Genomic DNA, 18,813 nt, shown 5'->3' on the forward strand with positions numbered 1-18,813 from the left:
AAAATCCAACCAATTACTCTCTAGTATTATTCCTAGTGGGCAAAGAGGGTGAGACAAAAACAGGAGCAATGAGCAATGAAACTAGATAGTCTGTGGTGGGCCAAGAGATACTACGAACCTTAATTGCTCAAGTTAATCAGGAAATGCCAGGAGTGCACATTCAGAGGCATCAGGAACAGCTCAAACTTTTGTTATGGTAACTTTTTACGGGCCACCAAAAATCTTTTATTTTAAAATCAGAATAGGGTCGGGCCTGGTTAGCACTTGGATGGGAGACCACCTAGGAAGACTAGGTGCTGTAGGTGAATGAATGAATGAAGGAAGGAATGAATAAAATCAAGAAAAAATGAGTCCTTATTCAAAAAATGTTTTTATACAAATGCAGTAAAAAAAAAAAAAGCCCACCAAGGCAAAAGTGCCTACAGCTCATAAATGCCATAGGTGATCCTTTTTTTTACCAGTCTTCAAATTTTACACCAGAATTTCTTTTCTAATAGGAAATCCTGTGTATTGTTCCTCAGTAAGCAATCCAAAAGCCTAATAACACACACAAAAAAAACCTTTTGGCCAAACTTGCAAAAATCTCTCAGAAGTATTTAATATGCAAAACATAAAGTGGGATTTTTGAAGACTTACTAATAGAAATTTAAAAGTCAAATGGTTCCCATAAATCTTAAAGAATATTATCTATGAATTACTCTCCCTGAGCTGTTATCCCTATGATACAACAGAAACTACTGAACCCCAATCAAGCAGGAAAAGGAGGTAAAACCTACACTGAACTGATTGGACCGAATTCCTGATAAAGTACAACTGGATTTCAATATCAGTGCTCCACATCCTAAATTCAACCCACTAAGGATTGAATATATTAAAAAGTTACATTGTTGCTGATGGGTGCTATGTAGGCTATGCCTACAATGATGGCTAGTTGCATCTGTGCTGAACATGTAGACTTTTTTGTCCTTATTTTCTAAACAATACAGTATAACAACTATTTAAATAGCATTTAGGCTGTCTTAAGTATTATAACCTAAAGAACATTTAAAGTATATGGGAAGATGTGTGTAGGTTACATGCAGATACTATACATCATTTTATATAAGGTGCTTGAGCATCCTTGGAGTTTGGTATCTGTGCGGGGTCCTGGAACCAAACCCCCTAAGGACACCAAAGGATGACTATAATTATTTCACCACCCATAGTAGTTTCTACATATTAGCTCTCATGTAGTAGCCAATTAACCCATTTCCTGTTTGAGAATACTCTCTGGCGGGATAACTCCCAGGTTACAGTCCTAACTTTACCCCTAAAGTTTGCCACGAAATATCACACTTTTATTATTATTTTTGCATCACTTTAGTATGTCAAGTGTCTTTGGAAACAAATGACATCATTCTATTTATAGCATTTTTTTAGTAGTGGTATTTCCATTTACAAAATATAGTAATTCTCAATTGCTGAAAACATCAAATCCTAGAAAACACAGCATTCCTACACATGATGTTAACACTGGCAGCGAGCTGCACTTTTTTTCCTAAACGGGAAATGGGTTAAAGGAAGATTAACCCATTTTGGAATAGTAAAACATGCAAATTTAAGGTTACTATGAAGAAGTTCAGTCAGAAGCAGATGCTTAACACAAGGCTTTAATGTAATACCATTTAGCAATGCGACAATTTGAGAAAAGTGGAGAGTATTTTGTGGACAAGAGAAACTGACAAACATCTGATGGAGTGGGCATTTTACAACCATGGGACAGACAACTAGCATGTAAAATCACAACATAAGTGCCTTTTAAAGAGTTGAAAACTGCTGCTGATCATTCATTAACGTATTAGACATTTTATCAGGACGCTTCAACAAAAGAGTGAAAAAGAACTCAGACAAGACTTGATTTAGACAAACTTTACTAACCCCAGAAAGGCAAATGAACACTCTGATTTACACCTGTCATTCCATAGCTCAGCAGGGAGAGACTGTGAGAAAAATGAATTATCAATGGAAAATGCAAAAGGCTGATTTCTAAAAATGCAACAATCCCAAACACATTTGCTTCAACGATAAACCTGCAGACATATTTTCAGGTGTTGCTAAGTAACTTTATTTGCACTCAATACATTTGGGAAAGTCTGCTACATAGCTAAGGTCACTGTGACCATAGAACAGATGAAAATGAAGTACTGAACGGCAAGAAAATGCATCCTACCCTCATAAGAATGGAAGTGGACCAGTAAAATATTGAAGATAAACAAACAAAATAAACAGATACAGCCTTCATCTTTTACAAATATACTTCCTCCCCAAGTATCTCCCCAATATAAACACTCTGGAGTGTTTATATATTCAGTGCAAGGAACAGTATCATCGGTAACATTTCAAACACCTCTGAAGAAAGAATAAAGCTAAAAGAACACCTAATTCTGAATACACTTCAGTGTGGTGTAATAATATTATTATTACACTACAGTGATGGGGGAGAGGCTCTGATAGCACCCATCAGCATTCCATGTGAAAAAACAAACCTAACATCACTTTTTGAAAAATTCTGTAAGCCATGTACTTCAATTTTTTTGGACAGGACTGTTTTATCATGTAATTTAAGACACAACATTACATGAACTGCAAATGAAAACATAAAAGGTTTAGCAGCTACAAAAATCAAATAACTCATGCTTCATGTCACTCCTCCCATCAATACTTTTAGCCTGTGTTCAATTATAGACCATTTTGAATTGGCTCACCTCTGGCTTAGACTTCTAAAGTCTTTACACAGAGTAAAAGAAACCAATGAAAATGAAAGATTGTATTCTATCCTGTACTCTGACCCTTGAAAGGTGTGGGTCTGCTTTAAAAAAAGGAAAAAGAAACATACACGTAATCACAATAAAGCTTAACACTATGCAGAGTTTATAATCATTTTCAGCAATGGACTGCAAGCTGCGCTGTGAAGAAAATGCATAGCAGAGGAGAAAGCTGGGAATTTGAGGAAGGAAAAGAAAACAGTGTCAACACAGTGGAAGATGTGATGAAACATCTGCATCTACTCTGGAGCTCACATATCCTGGTAGCATTCCTTAATAAACCACCGGCTCAATAAGGCTGGAGCCCAGACACTCCCAGTGTGTGGAGTATGAAGGCCCATGTGCCACATTATGCTACCTCTTCCCCTAACTGCAGAGACGTCTGGGAACTGAGCTGTTTCAAGGGCAACAGAACACACACGCTTTATGGTCTAACTAACATCAAGTGAAAAGTTTTTTTCTTTTTATATGCCTATTTTTAATACAATTTAAACATAAACTTTATAGAAATTTGGGCTTCCACCCAATCCCTCTCCTCAATTTCCTAAGGAGGAATTGAATCATGGAAGCAAGCAACACAAGATTATAACCACGAATGACTGCACTTTAAACATGATTATCAATTTTAAGGGACAGACACACCTTAGTGTTCTGTAATACCAAACTCAAACAAAATGGTTATAAAAACTGTAATTCATCCCCCTAGCATTTCTAAAGGTTGATGTTATTTCTGCAGGGATAGATTAATATATTAAATTAAGCCAAGATTTTTAAAGACTGGCAAAGTTCTATCACCCTATTTTAAAAAACAAAGATGTTAAAAAAAAAAAAAAGAAGTTAGTTGCTTCATGTTACATTTCACAACCATTATGCTAAATGCTTTCTTTCTACAGAAACAGGGTCCTTTATGTCACAATTGCATTTACTGCTAGATGTTTAAAATTACACGGGCTAGTGTTTGACTTAAACCTGCTGAAGGTGACATCTGGAGGTTTTCTGAGTTTCAACCTAAGGTGTGCTCGGTCCTCTCCTAGGACCACACTTGCAGGGGAGGGAGAGGGAGAAAATCACAGATCAAGTTCTTAAGATAGTTTCACTCTCTTCGCGGCTTTCTGTTTCTTGGCGATCTGTTCAAAATTTCATCCTCCTGTTGGTTGAAAAAAAGAAGAAATTTACTACAATTTGCATATTAACAAGTAAAAGTAAAAGTTAGCCAAATTTTCAAGATTCCAGGCTGAAGGTAACCCATGTAAGGGACAAAACAAGAAAAATGATTAGAAAAAAATGTGCCGAAAACTGTCTTGGAAGTGGTGAGATTATGTGTCTAATAGTCTTTTTTGTTTTCTTTCCGTAAACATGCACTTTTCTCGATCTAATCCATAAACATTTTCTTTTAAAAGGACCAGACACCATGTCTCACACATTATCTTGCTTAATACTAAATCATCTGCTGGCCTATGGGCACATGAGGCCGAGAAGGCTGGGTTTCATGGAGACTAAAGACTATCCTGGCAGAGTCCCAGAGAACACACTCAGGACTATAAGCCCCATGCTCTTTCTATTCCACATGGCGACTTCTGTGAGACGAAGCCTGGAGAATATAAAAAAGTATGTGAGACTGGCCACCTAGAACTCTGCATTCTAGTTGATACTAAATATATCTACTGAAAATTTCAACAGCACTGACCTTAATCAAGAGGGCGGCAGAGCTATGGAAACTGGAAATGGACACTGGGTAGTTTTCCAAGAAGAAGCAGAGAAGTGCTTAGAAAAGGAACCTTGGTAGGAAACGTGTGGACTATTCTCTTCCCTCATATCCAATCTACCAGAGGCCAGATCCAGAAGTCCAATGAATTCTCACACCCTCCTTTCCTATCGCCCTGCTCAGAACCACCATATCTTGCCTGGATTATCATAGCAGCTCCTAACTAGCCTCCTTGATTCTCTCTGGTCTGCAGAAAACAAAGCAGCTGGGGTAATCAGACTGGGTCGCTCCTTTGCCCCAAAGTCTGCACTAACTGCCCATTTCACTAGGAGGAAAAGCTGAGCCCTGACAATAGCCCAGGAGACCTTCTCCACCCTCCTTTGCTCCACTTGCTCTCTCTACTGGCCATACTGGCCTTCTATGTTACGGCCTTGTACTGGCTGTCCTCTCTGCCAGGAATACTCTTCCCATGGACCCCTCTTTTACCTCTTTAAAGACTTGGCTCAATTGTCACCTCTCCAATGAGGCTGACCATCTTCAACACTGCAACCCACCTCACCTCCTGCACTTCCAGTATTTTTTCCTCGCCTTTTATTTTTCATGGTCTGTCACTTTCTAACATACTGTTCATTTACTTCCTTATAATGTCTACTGCTTCTGTGTCTCCTCCCATTAGAATTTAAGCTCCCCAAAGGCAGGGTATCTTTGTCTGTTTTGTTCACTGACAATGCTTGTGTTGAATAAACGAATGAATCCATGAGCAGCAAGGACAGAAATTTTAGAATGCAGTGATTTGTGCAAGAAATACGTTTGAAGGGCACACTGAGAGGTAGATGAGACGAAACTGTAAAATAATAACCTACAGCTGCACCTTAGAAAGCATTTTATTAGTTTTCCCCTATAACCTTCTGCTTATTCCAAAAACGATTTCCAGCACAGAAAAATACTAAGAATTTCACTTTTACAAAACTGGCTTGAACAGAATTTTTATAACCACACCCACTGATAATTGTCCTATGAAAATACTCTCTCCAGTTAAAAGTACCTTCAACTTAGGTGCTAAAATATAAAATGCACCCCGCCCCCTTTACCTCCGCTTTAGGTTTGTTATCTCCCTCCTCTTGACTGACAGTGCCACCATCTTCTTCGGCATCACTTTTTTGCTTCTCTTCTAAGATAGAAGTAAAACAACTGAGCAAACCCTTATACTTGTTTTTGGGTAACTAGACCATTAGCATCAGCACACACCTTGAGAGTCTAAAATAACCTTTTACGATAACTTGCTTATCGTAAAAGTGTTTGAAGCAACATCTTAGGGGCTTGGCTTAAAGCACAAATTTTGGGATCTATTTCTTACCAAGTTTCTCTTCACCTTCCTCCTCCTCATCTGCCTTGTCCTTTTCTTCTTCCTTCTCCTCTTCTTCCTCCTTCACATCTGGCTGAGGAGCATCAGTCTTCTTGTATTCCACAGGACTGGACTGTTTCTGAAATATGTCCCACAGTGCACACTTTTATGCAATACGTTATCATATAATTACTGAAGGCCTATGAATAAAGTTCTGAACCAGGCTATATACTGGGGTAGATAGACAGAAATGTGTAACATGTACTTCCTGCCCTGAGAGCTTTCTTTGGGGGAGAGTAAGGGGTTCAAGATAAAAGGAACATTATTAACAAAGGGGTCAGGCAGAACCATGCAGATTTAAATATAAAGGTGCCTGAGGCACAGACTCGCAGAACAGTGCTGGTGGGTAAGGCTGGAAAAAGAACTTTGGGAATCGAGTTATAAAACATCTTGAATGCAAGGTGAAGCATAATCATTTAGGAGTAGTAGAGAACCCAAACAATTTTTTTTCTTTTTGATCATATGTAACAAAGGCTAAATAAGAAAAACTAAAATATGGCTGAATTACCCCGTGTATTTTTTAGGGGAGGGGCAGGGTGCTGAAGGAGGAATGGGTAATGAGAAAATCAACTTATAAAGTATATGAATAGAAACAGCTATGCCAAGAGGAAAAGCTGGCTTGTGTTCTCAAGGCTGGTTTTATATCCGAGTTTGTTGTTGCTATTTCCCTTTCAACAGGAGAAAGCTGCTGCCAGACAATAAGGAAAGCAAAAGAGTGGCTTAAATATAACTAGAAATGGAGGGGCTACAAATCCTACTCCCATTAAGGCACAAACCAAAGCCACTGAGAGTAGTGAATAAGAGTTCAGAACCAGCACCGAATGGAGCTCAGTCACTACTCAGCCTCTACAAAGAAAACCCCAGGTGACAAATCTTAGTTATTTTTTTTTTTAACATAATAAGAGCTCTAAAAGTGACTTGAAATGAAACAAAACCAAACCAAACCTCATACCTTTCCAGAACAGCAGAAGAGGATAACAAGAAACACAGGCAGTGCTACAGTCAAAACATAGACCACCCAGAGCCATGGGCGCTCCTCAGCTGCCTCGAGCATCTGGCCAACAACACCTGGCTGAAAAACAAGACAGAGCCCATCTCAAGTTCTGAAGGCTTCTGACATCAGTGCAGGCTGCACTGTCCCGCTGTTCAGTGATTGCGTAGCACCACTCAGGCTTTGCTTTTTCCAAAGGGTACAAGCCAAGGTGTTCACATGACAACAACAAAAAAGGAATTACGAGAAAACTCTCAATTTTCCTATTCTCCTTATCATCAAGGTCAGGGGTCCTCAACCCCTAGGCTGCATTCTGGTACTGGTCCGTGGCCTGTTAGGAACCGGGCCACACAGCAAGAGGTGAGCGGCAAGAAGGCAAGTGAAGCTTCATGTGTATTTGCAGTCGCCCCCCAGCGCTAGCATTACCGCCTCAGCTCTACCTCAGACCATCAGGCATTAGTTTCACAAGAGCACACCGGTCTCCCGTGCCAAAAAGGTTAGGGACCACAGATCAAGGTGATCTCCCTCTCGTGGGTATAAAGGCTGGCTTCTTAATTATCAGCAAAGGCTCTTAACTTCAGTGGCCAGTGAATGAAGAGTTTCTTAACCTAATGTCTCTGAGTCTTTGCTTCCCAGCTCGGCATATGACCAAATGAAAGTTCTACACGTTAGGTTAACCGAGAATTGACATTTAAAAGTGCACTGAAATAGGCTCTGAACAGCAAATTTTGTTAAATATATTTTAACAAATACAATAACAATAATAATAATAAAAAAGCCTACACATCATACAAACAGAAATTCTGAAGCTACTGCATTAGACTACTGCAATCATGTCCCAAAACTCAGTATTTTTTCTTTAGTGGGCATAAGATCACTTTTAATGCCAATATTCCCAAATAAGGGAAAAGATAAACCCTAGATAATAAGTAGCAATTAGATATCTACGACTACAGGTATAAATGCACAAGAAACAAGCAAGCACATACCTCGGCAGCCCCATCAGCGGCCTTCTTTAGACCCCATCCATCACTGGCCCAATCATCGACAACTCTTCGATCACCACAAATGATAAAGTTGTCAAAAAAAATGTCCGAGGTCATTGACCACAGCTCCAAACCAATGGCACTAAAAGGAGTCATTTTGAAAGGTTCCAGATCTTCAAAGAAACCTGGATTTGGTATCTTCCGAGGTTTCCAGATTCCCTAGAGAAAAATATTTTAAAAAATCATTTCAGATAATGACCAACACAAATTTACAGTGAACCTAAATAAGAATTAAGATAAATTTTGCATGACATATGAAGGTAAATGCTGACCTTTTGAAACTTAACTGAGTAACAGAAATAAAACAATAAATGCTGCTGATGTTTTACACACTGTGACTCTAAGATGTTTGGACTCCAACTACTTTCGATTTCTAAGATTGCCCATGACCTTGATCCAAACCAACACCTTTTTCTGCCAGGCACATCCAACAGCCTCCACTGTTGCCAACCAGCTTGCTAGTGGAGTAGGTGCACATGTTGGTAGAGTTCTTTAGTGGTGATTGAAAATGTACATGATCTTCAATGGCAATTTCCCTTCTAGATATCCACCAAGACAATAGTTGCCATGGACACTCAGACACGTACAGGACGATTATTGTGCCAAGGACTCAAAAAGCAAAAAATGGCAAACCACCTAAATGCCCATAAAATAAAACAGCCAAAGGGCAGGTCTTTTAAAAGGGCAATTTTAAACTAATCTTATTGTTTGACTGCACGACTAAAAACAGATTTGAAAACAGACAAGTATACACATGGTACATGCATAGACATGGACCTAAACCTCACATTTTAAAGTGTGACAAAGTGGAAATGAGTGATTATAAATAACTTGAGTAGGACAGAAACAGAAGCAAGACCAGTAAATATCACTTTAAAGCTTTACAACATCACTACCTGTATTCTCACTCTCTCATGTGAAGCTCAAGTCTTTTTCCCAGTTGAACATAGTAAGGTCAAGTGATGAGCTGACTGTGCTTGCGGAACCAAGGCCCATCACAGATAGGACACCACAGTCCCCTATTGGCCCCATCACCCAGACTTCCAATTTGCATCCTGTGGCTACAGCACCACGGCTACATGATAGCAGAGTGTCCAAACTGCAAGTTTTCCATTTCTCTTTTTTTGTTTTTAAATGTAGGTTACAAAATAATTATGAACGCTGCTCTTTCCAGTTTCTAGGTTTATCTTTTTAATATTGAACACATTAAGCTCTCTCAATTTGTGAAGTTTACTTTGTAATTCGACAGTCAAAAAGAGTGATCACGCTGCCAGCCTCACTACAGACGAAACTTCTATCTGAACACAACCAGATCAATTAGATGCACCAAGAGGCACACACCTGGTAGTTAGGATTATCAATCATGGGTGGCTTCCATTTGCCCTTATAATTAGGGTTGTCAATCATAGGTCGCTGCCAGACACCACATCCGGGGGCCGATTCACACTTAGGGTTGGCAATCTGAGGAGCCTCCCATTCTCCATCCATGTCTTCATCCCTGTGGAGAAATAAACAAGTCACAACTGGGTTCTGTGATGAACTGTCATCCTGGGGCACCCCTGTCACCCTGAAGGAATGCTTTCAGTGTCACACTAGAGAGTACCGTCTTGTTTCTGTATTTCTACTAACAAGGGTTTTTCCTGACACATGCATTAAAGAAATATGAATATACAATGAAATTTGCTGAGTTCTACTTAAGTTTGGACACTTAGTCTATATTCAAGTGTAAACTTTTATTTCAATAAAAAGCAAGAATTTTAAAAGTTAACTGAAGTTCTTACCAATCCTCTGGCTTCTCCGCATCGGGATCAGCTACGTATTCAGGCTCATCATCCAACCAGCCTTCAGGCTTCGTGGCTTCCTCATCGGGAATCTTAGCAGGGGCATCTTCATCCCTTAAACACAAAAGAAAAAGCCAGTAATGACAACACTGGCTCAAGAATCACAATGTAGTCCAACTCTGTGAATCTGAAACACAGTAATCTAAAAATATTTAGGCCTTAATCATAAAACTTAAAATTCTTCCTAGAAATTATTTGTAAATTATATATCTGATAAGGGCCTAGTATCCAAAATATATAAAGAACTTATAACTCAATAATAAAAATAATCCAATTTTAAAAACCAGCAAATTATATGGATATACAAATGCCCAATAAACACATGGAAGTATTTTTCACATTATTAACCATTAGGGAAATGCAAACCAAAATCATAAGATATCACTTCATATCTACTTAGCTATAATAAAATGACTGACAAAAATAAGTGCTGGTAAGGATATGGAGAAAATGAAACCCTTATATACTGCTGGTAGGAAAGCAAAATGGTGCAGCTGCTGTGGAAAACAGAATGGAGAGTCCCCAAAAAATTAAGGATAGAGCTACATATGACCCAGCAATTCCACTCCTAGGTATATACCCAAGAGAAATGAAAAATGAAAATGTTCATCCATCCAAAAACCAGTACCAGAATGTTCATAGAAGCATCAGTCACAACCATAGCCAAAAAAGGAAACAATCTAGATGTCGATCAGCTAAGAGATGGATAAAGTTGGTATTGTCCACGCAAAGGAATATTATTCAGTCATAAAAAGAAATGAACCACTGAAATATGCTCCAACATGAATGAATCTTAATAACATTATGATAAATGAAAGAAGCCAGACACCAAAGGCCACATATTTCATTATTCTATGTCCAGAATGGGCGAACCCACAGAGACACAAAGTAGAGAATATAGAAAAAGGGAGTAACCACTTAATGGGGATGGGTTTCTTTTTGAGAGATAAAAATGTTCTGGAATTAGACAGTGGTGATGGTACACAGCACTGTGATACACTAAACTACTAAACTGTACAATTTAAAAGGGTAGATTTTAGCATGTGAATTATAACTCAAATGGTTACTTCTAAACTAAAGGTTCATTAAGAAGTACCTTCTTTCAAAGTTTCAAGCAGAGGCTGAAAGATGGTGCCACTTTAATTGGTAAGCAAAAACATCATCTGTCCTTGATCAGGATTATGCTTTTTTTGAACTATGCTAGTTTTAAATTGATTGTGTAAGAATCTGAAGTTGTATAACATTCAGCTGTCCCTTTTAAGCGGAACATTCACACTCCCACTCCCAAAATAAAACAGCTGAAGAATACAACACTGAACAATGCTGAATCCAAAACTAATGTTCCCCAAAAACACAAATAAACTTGGTCTTTACACTAGGTGCAGCATAAAGTTCAGGTACTCGTATCTTAGTTTTAAGGGAGGAAAAACATCAACTAGAACTTCACTATTAAGCTTAAAGGGATACCTTTACAAATAGCAAATCAGTTTTATTATTTCCATTTGTTCACTTTCTGACATTTCCAAAAGTCACTGCAGTGGAGTTCACATGTGGCCATACATATACGAGAGTACATCTCCAGGAGTTTTTATTTCTCATCACTCCCCAGTTTGTCCCCCACGTTAAAGGCCACATATACTTGATTTCTCTCACATGTATGGGTACTCGCTCCTGCTCCTCTGCTTTTACACACCATGTTCTTCTTCAACCAGAATCACCACTGCCCACCTCATCAGTTAACCCCGCCCCACTTTCAAGTCTCAGTTTGACTGGTACTGCTCCAAGAAACTACCCTAGGTTAGGTATAACTGATGCCCTGGTCACCGAATGACACCTACTATTAGACTACTTGCCACATGCATGCCAACTTCATTTACCTGCCTGACAACTGAACTGGGGCTGTGTGGGCAGCTGGTGTCCTTGTGGCTTTGTATTCCACTGCCCAATACAGAGCAGGGACCTCTTGAGTTTTGTTTAAATAGGAAAACGATTATTTTTCATATTAAAATTTAAAATTTCAGGACTCTGGCTTTCGATGTGAATTCATATAAGCACTGGAAAGGCAAAGAGATCCAAGGTTCTGCCACAAACCAAGTGTATAAACACAGGCAAACTCTCTCAGTACTTTCAACATGGTGTTGTTTGTAAAATGGTGTAAAGCAATCCAGATGATCGGTACCACCCCCTTTCAGCTACAGTAGTTTACATTTCTCCTTCCATTTAGACAGTATCATAGATTGCTGAAATTATCAGATCTTAACCAACATTCAGATGTTCAAGTCATGTCTAGTCAAGTCAAGTCAAGTCTGTTACACTCAGACTCACCAGTCATCTGGTTTGACAGCATCGGGATCTGGTATTTTTGGTCTTTCATCCCAATCCTCGGGCTTCCGGTCTTCTGGGTCCTCAATTTCACGTGAAGGATTTACAGGAGGAGTCATGTCATCTAGTAGATTTCCACTGTTCACAAGAGACTGGTCCACTAATATTTCAAAACTATTATCTGGGTTCAAGACTGAAAAATAAATTAAATGCAATTTTTAAAATGTTAATTAACCACTCATTTTCAAGATTTACAACAACAAAAAAGAAATTTTTAACAGAAAGCCAAAAGCATGGAGTAAAAAAGACCTCAGGCAACAAAGTCAGAACATGGTCTTGGGGGTCTTAGGCAAGTAAACTGTTTTCCTTATCTATAAATCATAAAAGCTCGTTCCTCAGTTCTTTAAGGAATTAAAACAGATGACAGATCAAATTTAAACCACCAAAAGACTTCACATGGACATTAAAAACATCAAAAAAAACCCCAACAACAAACAATGTTACATAAACTAGTACAATATTGGCCTTACACAAATGGTTATGCACCAGTCAACAGGCAAACAAATGTATTTATTATAACCACCCCTGTAGAAAAAGTCCATTTCCTCAATTTTGAGTTGGTATAACTACCATCTGTTAAAAAAATTTCAAATTACACAAACCTTTTATTTATTAAACCACACATCTACCCATGGTTGTACTTTTGGAGACCAAAAAAAAAAAAAAGAAAAAACACAATTTTAAATCCATAAAGGTAGTTTAAGTGTGACTTATGCTATAACCTGGATCCCTCGCCTAAATGTCTGATTGGCAGTTAACTGGGTCACGCCCATCCAGAGTACTATACAAGATGACACAGTGGTATGCTGATGTTCTCAATGATAATGCATTTGGCAATGTTAACAATAATATCTACTTTCATGAAGATTCCCAGACTTTTATGAAATTAAGAGATCAAGTGAAATATAGGATATACAACTTTAAATTAAAAATTACATGTTTATACATACATTTATTCACAAATGACCCAATACATTCAGTGTTGATATTTCATATAATATTGAATGTCCTTTATGTTTATTTCTATATTTGAATTTGTATATGTATATATATTTGTGTGTATATAATTTGGATGTGTATTACTGTTATTATAAAGAAAAAAGGTTATCTTTAAAAAAAAAAAAAAAGAGGTACTTCTATATGTCATCTCAAAGCCAGTAGGAAAAGCTTCGTTAAAATAAAAAATTTATTCAATGTCCAAAAGATTAAATTCAACTGTCCAGGTATTGGAGCGTCCAAGCAAAGTTCAACTAAAACATAATTTTAAAAAATGTGTAGATTTCTACTGTATGTCCTGTTACTTAATACTTAACATTTTATCAACAAGAAAATAAAGGGTGCAAATGAGGGCATCAGCAATGAAGCTCTTTATGGAAATAAAAGCTTATTCTCAAAAATGCCCCAAACCCCAATTCTCAACTCAAACTATGGACAAGAAGCTTTTTTTCATGCTGAGAAATGAAGCTCATTACACCACTAAGATATTAAGTCAATAGAGACTCTTATTTGCAGGCCGGGGTCTGCCATGTGTATGATCTTTAGATTAAATGAATGATAAATCTGCAGCGCCATAAACCTCCCAAATTAATGGTTTTGCTTACTTAATGTATAAAGATGTGTTTTCTTATCAGTAAAATAGGTCTTCAGATCTGCATCTGGTCTCTTAGCGTGCTTTTCTTCATATTCACCAGTTTTGGGGTTTTTGTGGCGGAAGATAAAGTGCAATTTATAGTCTTCTCCACATTTATCTGGACCAAACATGATTGTATAAGGGGTCTTGTCGTGGAACTGATCCTTCAGAAACAAAAATTAATTATTTTAAGTAAATCGAGTGTTCGAAGCAAATTTCAGAAGTGTGATATATTCCCTTATAAAATCACAAATAAATCAGTCACATTAAAGGAAAAGCTCATTTGTTAATGAGGTTCATATAGATATCAGTGAAAACAAATAACCAGAAATTACCAGAAAGTTTTACATGAGAATATATGAAAGTGCTTAAAAAACAAAATAATGCATATCTCTACATACTCTTTTCATAAAACAAATAAGTTTGCTGAACTAAAAATTACGCAGAACAGAAACCAGGGATAAGACAAAACAGCTTTCAAATTAACATTTCAAATTAAAAAGCATGGAAACATCAATATTCCCAACCCTACAAAATATTTCAACAGCAGAAGATGCCTTTATTTTCACAGGTCTTACAAAACTCTTTCCTTTTCTCTAAGATTCTTAAAAGATAACTGTGGGTGGCCACATAAAAAAATAGGAAGCACCTACCAAGTTGAGTTCTGCGGTTTTAGAAAGCAGTTTCACATATGCACCACCACATTCTATTCCATTTTGGAAATTAACCTCATACCTAATTTCAGAGAGAAAAGCGGAAAACCATATGGCAGTTTGAAAATATCAAACTTTTTATTTACTTCCCCTTTCCCCATCCTGGTTATAGATCTGATAGTTTTACATTTATCCTTAGGAAAGATTCTGTCCTTTATCGTCTTTGAAAGACTTCCCACTCCCCTCTCCCAACACCACCAAATAAGTTAAAAAATAAAAGCTTAATGCACATTTCCAGTAAATACTTTTTGCAAAATCCAGTTCATTTTCTAGAGGAAGAATAGCCAGTTTCTTTGAAAATAATTTATTAGGCAGGAAAAATATTAGATTATTGGATGCTCAAATACACTCAAAAATCTCTACTGTAACATAATAATTCTGATAATATTTTTAATATAGAGTAATATAATGTCTCCTTATATCACCCTTCCTAGAAAGCTTCTACTAAAGAAGCTTTTCACTTACTGAACAATGAGAGGCTTGGTGTCAAACAGGAAAGGCTTGTTCAGTTTAGCAGAGATGGCATGATGCTTGGCCCGAGACATCAACACAAGTCCTTTATCGCCTGGAAGCTTTGTTTCCTTCATTTCATCTACCTCCCATTTTCCTGTAAGACACACAAAAAAGATCTACTCCTTAGCTATACTTCTGAAGGCCTTATAAAGCTTAACAAACAAAACCCCAATTTGTGCAAGTCTATCAAATGACATATTTATTTTAACATATTCCTTTTACCTATGAGAGCTGGCCTAGTAATATTAAATACTCAAATACTTGACAAATGTTAGGATAAGATTTTTAAAAACCTGTAGCATATTCATTTTACCAATGCCTAGAAAAGATCTTCCATTTCGATATACAACACCATAGGTGATAAATTACCTTTTCTAACCCTATAAAATATAATGGAACACACAAAGATAGCAAAACTTTTAAGGAAAAATCTTAAAATGCATACATATTCCTTTTAAACTAGTCTCAACAGACACCATGAAAACAATACTTCGAATATCAATCTGCTATTGTATTTAAATCAAATTTAAACCTCACCATCATATTTGGCAATTTCATCATCAGTGTCATCTTTCTTGGCTTTGGATAAAATCCACCTGTAATTAAGACAAACCCCCCAAATTAAGGTCCAAATGATAGCTGACCTATAAAAAGAAACAATGTAAATACTAATAAAAGCAAAAACTATTCAGCTCTTTCTAGGCTACTTCATGACTCTACTTTCAACATTTAAATCTGGCACATAAGTAGTGATAATATATTTTAATCAATTCGTAAGAAAAAGTACCAAACCCATGAAATAATTCCACCTTTTTTTTTAGAAAAAGATTTATTGAAAATACATTTTAGAAGGAGAAGGGCTACACTAAGGCTGCAGCCCTGTTACATCTTCCTTTTAAGACTCAAGAGAAAACAATTTTTCTTCAAAGAACAAAATAGTGGAAGAGGAGGGAGAAATGGAAGAAAGAATCATATGTTCTAGAAGACCATTTTCCTAAGTGGGCATGAACACTGGAAATATAAAATAGTTAGATATTTCACTTTATAAGAAGCTATACTATACTAAAAAAAATCCACTATTCCATCTTATTTACATGATGTTTGCCTCTAATATTTTTTTTCCCTAAGAAACACTTACCCTGACAGAGTTCCTCTGTCAAAGGAATCAGCAAAATACACTTCCCCTGTTGGAACTGGAGCTTTGTAGATGACCTGTATTAGTTGTAAAAATGAATTAAGAATGGAAATTTTCAGCAACAGTCCCTTTTTTGTTTGTTTGTTTGTAACAGTCCTTTCTTAATAGGATTTATTCTCTTGGTTTGATTTCAATTATCGTAAAATTTTCAAAGCTGGCCCTTGACTTCAATCCATATAATTTATCTTTGGCAAGATATAACAGGCTGCCAGAGAGACCCATAAGTATTTTAGCAGATCTGCTTTCTCTTTGAAAAGGATCCAAATTTACTTTCATCCTTTGATAACCTCAAGAGGTAAAACAAATAGATTCATACAACTTCAAACCTTTGGAGATGGAGGAGTGCTGGTCTCTGGTTTCGGTTTTGAGTCTTCTACCTCTTCAATGACATCATCAAGGTCATCTTCAATATCAATCACATCATCGTCATGTCCCTCATGAGCCTGAATGACAGCAGTTCCAAGGACCAATAACATACACAGCAACCATTTCCCTTCCATGATCTGCATATAAAAAGAGTAAAGTAGGTTAAACATACCTCCTCCTTTTAAAAATTGTGTAAAGACCACTAACCCCTCTCTTATTTCAAATTTAGGCTTTTAAACTAGAGCTAAAAGGAATTTTATTATGAACTTTGTATAAATATTTAAATAAAAGGAACAATTTAAATAGAAAGAATTTTCAAGGACTCAATTTCAAGAAAATATCAAAACAAAACTCACACATAAACAATTGTCCTCATAGAGAGTATCATATTGGCTATAGAGTATCATATTGGCTATAAAGAACTAGAATGTTCAAATACAATTTCAAACTAACCTCTTCCACTTGTAAAAAGCCTGACAATAGACAAAAGCCCCTTTCATGTATTAATATACGAGTACCGATTAAAGCATTACAATGATATGATAAATTACTAGCCTATAAATGGTGATCTTTGCTGCTGTTGTGCAAAGATCACCATTTGTAGATGATTTTAAATTAGTGTTTTAAGACTCAACAATAAAAACATTAAACCAAGGACCAGCTACTATTATCTCTATCTCAACAGTTAACTGCCTTGTGTATTCTATTAGACTATCATGGGTGGTAGTAGGTCCTCTTTCCAAGGACCACAGATACAAGGGTATGAAAACTGAGCCACATGGATGCACACAATTTGGCAGTATGTAGCATAGTTTCAATTCTGCCAGATGAAATGGAGGTGACGGGCACACAACAATGTGAGTGTACTTAATGCCACTGAACTGTGTACGCTTAACAATGGTCAAGATGGCAAATCTTATGTGTCCACCATATAGTAAGAAAAAGAAAGAAAACTGAGCTTAATTTTTTGTTGTTGTTGTTGTTCTCTTGTTTGCAATGGAGACATTTATTTCTCAGGCAAAATCAAAAACAGAAAGAATCCGAAGTCAGGGGCTCCTTCATAAACTTCAATGGCCCCAATCCACAACCATGGCTGTCACTTAACCAACTGTCTATGAAAAAAGGAAATCAAATTATCCTAATGCTGAATGCCAAACTCCTTATAAATGCTAACCCTTTAAAGTTTAGCACCCAGACCTAGACCTTCGTGTATCACTTGGTAGTCTTTTTTTTTTTTTTTGTATATCTTTTATTCACTCCTTTTGGGACTGTGTTCACAAAAATGGAAGACGGTAAAGTCTACTGGATTCGCAAATGCTTACTATTTAGGCAGTGCAGAAAATGAAAGTCCTAAATGAAACCCATAACCTTTCCTGGGACTGGTATTCATTTTTTTTTAGAAGAAAACTCTCAACATTAACTCCTATGGTTTCTTATATACATGCAAAACACCACTAATCTTTTATTTACTGGAAAAATACCTGTTTACTGCCATCAAAATAATATACATAGCATAGCAATATGGCTTTGTTCATTTCCAACTACAATGGATGCTCTAAAGCCACACAGGCTGACTCAACATCTTTATCTAAATCAACTCTATACAACTCCCAAGTTTTCATTGAAACAATGCTATAAATGTTGGACTCCCAGGAATGAGCTACAAAAGTAAATTAGCCTAAAACAACTAAAACAATATATGGTTACAACGTTATTAAAGTAAAACAAAATGTGGAGGTAAAACCAGCAGTAATTAATTAAAGCACAAAACCAATGGATTAATTAGGACTAGTGCTGGTGCTAGAATACTTGTTCAAGGAAAAGTTAATAGGGGAAGTGATCCAGTGGGCTCCCTGCTTACCTTTAAGAAAGGCAGGGCTGATTTCTTCAATAATTTTTAATTTGTTAATATATTGTTATGGACTGAATAGTAATTCATATGTTGAAGCCCTAACTTCCAATGTATACTTGGAGGTGAGGCTTTTGAGGAAGTAATTAAGGTCCAAAGAGGTCGTGAGGATGGGGTCCTGACCCAGGACGTCTGTCCACATAAGAGGCGTGCTCAGGCAGAGGTATGTCCACGTCCACGTGAGGACATGGCAAGCTAGAGGCTCTCTGCTAGCCAAAGAAAAGGTCCTCTCGAAAACCACCCTGCCAACACCTTGATCTTGGACTTCCAGCCCCCAGAACAGTGAGAAAATAAATCTCTAGTGTTTAAACCT

At 37.1% G+C, this 18,813-nt stretch overlaps 1 protein-coding gene across 3 annotated transcripts in view; it reads right to left on the reverse strand.

Moving 5' to 3' along the window:
* Positions 1–1,631: 1,631 nt before the first annotated feature.
* CANX (calnexin) overlaps positions 1,632–18,813 on the reverse strand; it is a 28,804-nt gene continuing 11,622 nt past the window's right edge. For all 3 annotated transcript variants that reach the window (XM_016147737.2, XM_036224426.1, XM_016147736.2), the window contains exons 2-15: positions 16,552–16,728; positions 16,169–16,242; positions 15,568–15,626; positions 14,983–15,124; positions 14,458–14,539; positions 13,776–13,968; positions 12,118–12,307; positions 9,733–9,846; positions 9,293–9,449; positions 7,895–8,110; positions 6,867–6,986; positions 5,867–5,993; positions 5,601–5,680; positions 1,632–3,951 (exon numbers count right to left, since the gene is read on the reverse strand). In XM_016147737.2, coding sequence (XP_016003223.2) covers positions 3,898–3,951; positions 5,601–5,680; positions 5,867–5,993; positions 6,867–6,986; positions 7,895–8,110; positions 9,293–9,449; positions 9,733–9,846; positions 12,118–12,307; positions 13,776–13,968; positions 14,458–14,539; positions 14,983–15,124; positions 15,568–15,626; positions 16,169–16,242; positions 16,552–16,725 — 1,782 coding nt within the window. In that variant the 5' untranslated portion in view covers positions 16,726–16,728 and the 3' untranslated portion in view covers positions 1,632–3,897. The remainder of the gene's footprint in view (positions 3,952–5,600; positions 5,681–5,866; positions 5,994–6,866; positions 6,987–7,894; positions 8,111–9,292; positions 9,450–9,732; positions 9,847–12,117; positions 12,308–13,775; positions 13,969–14,457; positions 14,540–14,982; positions 15,125–15,567; positions 15,627–16,168; positions 16,243–16,551; positions 16,729–18,813) is intronic.

Source organism: Rousettus aegyptiacus, unplaced genomic scaffold (assembly GCF_014176215.1).
Source record: "Rousettus aegyptiacus isolate mRouAeg1 unplaced genomic scaffold, mRouAeg1.p scaffold_m13_p_7, whole genome shotgun sequence".
Taxonomy (NCBI): Eukaryota; Metazoa; Chordata; class Mammalia; order Chiroptera; family Pteropodidae; genus Rousettus; species Rousettus aegyptiacus.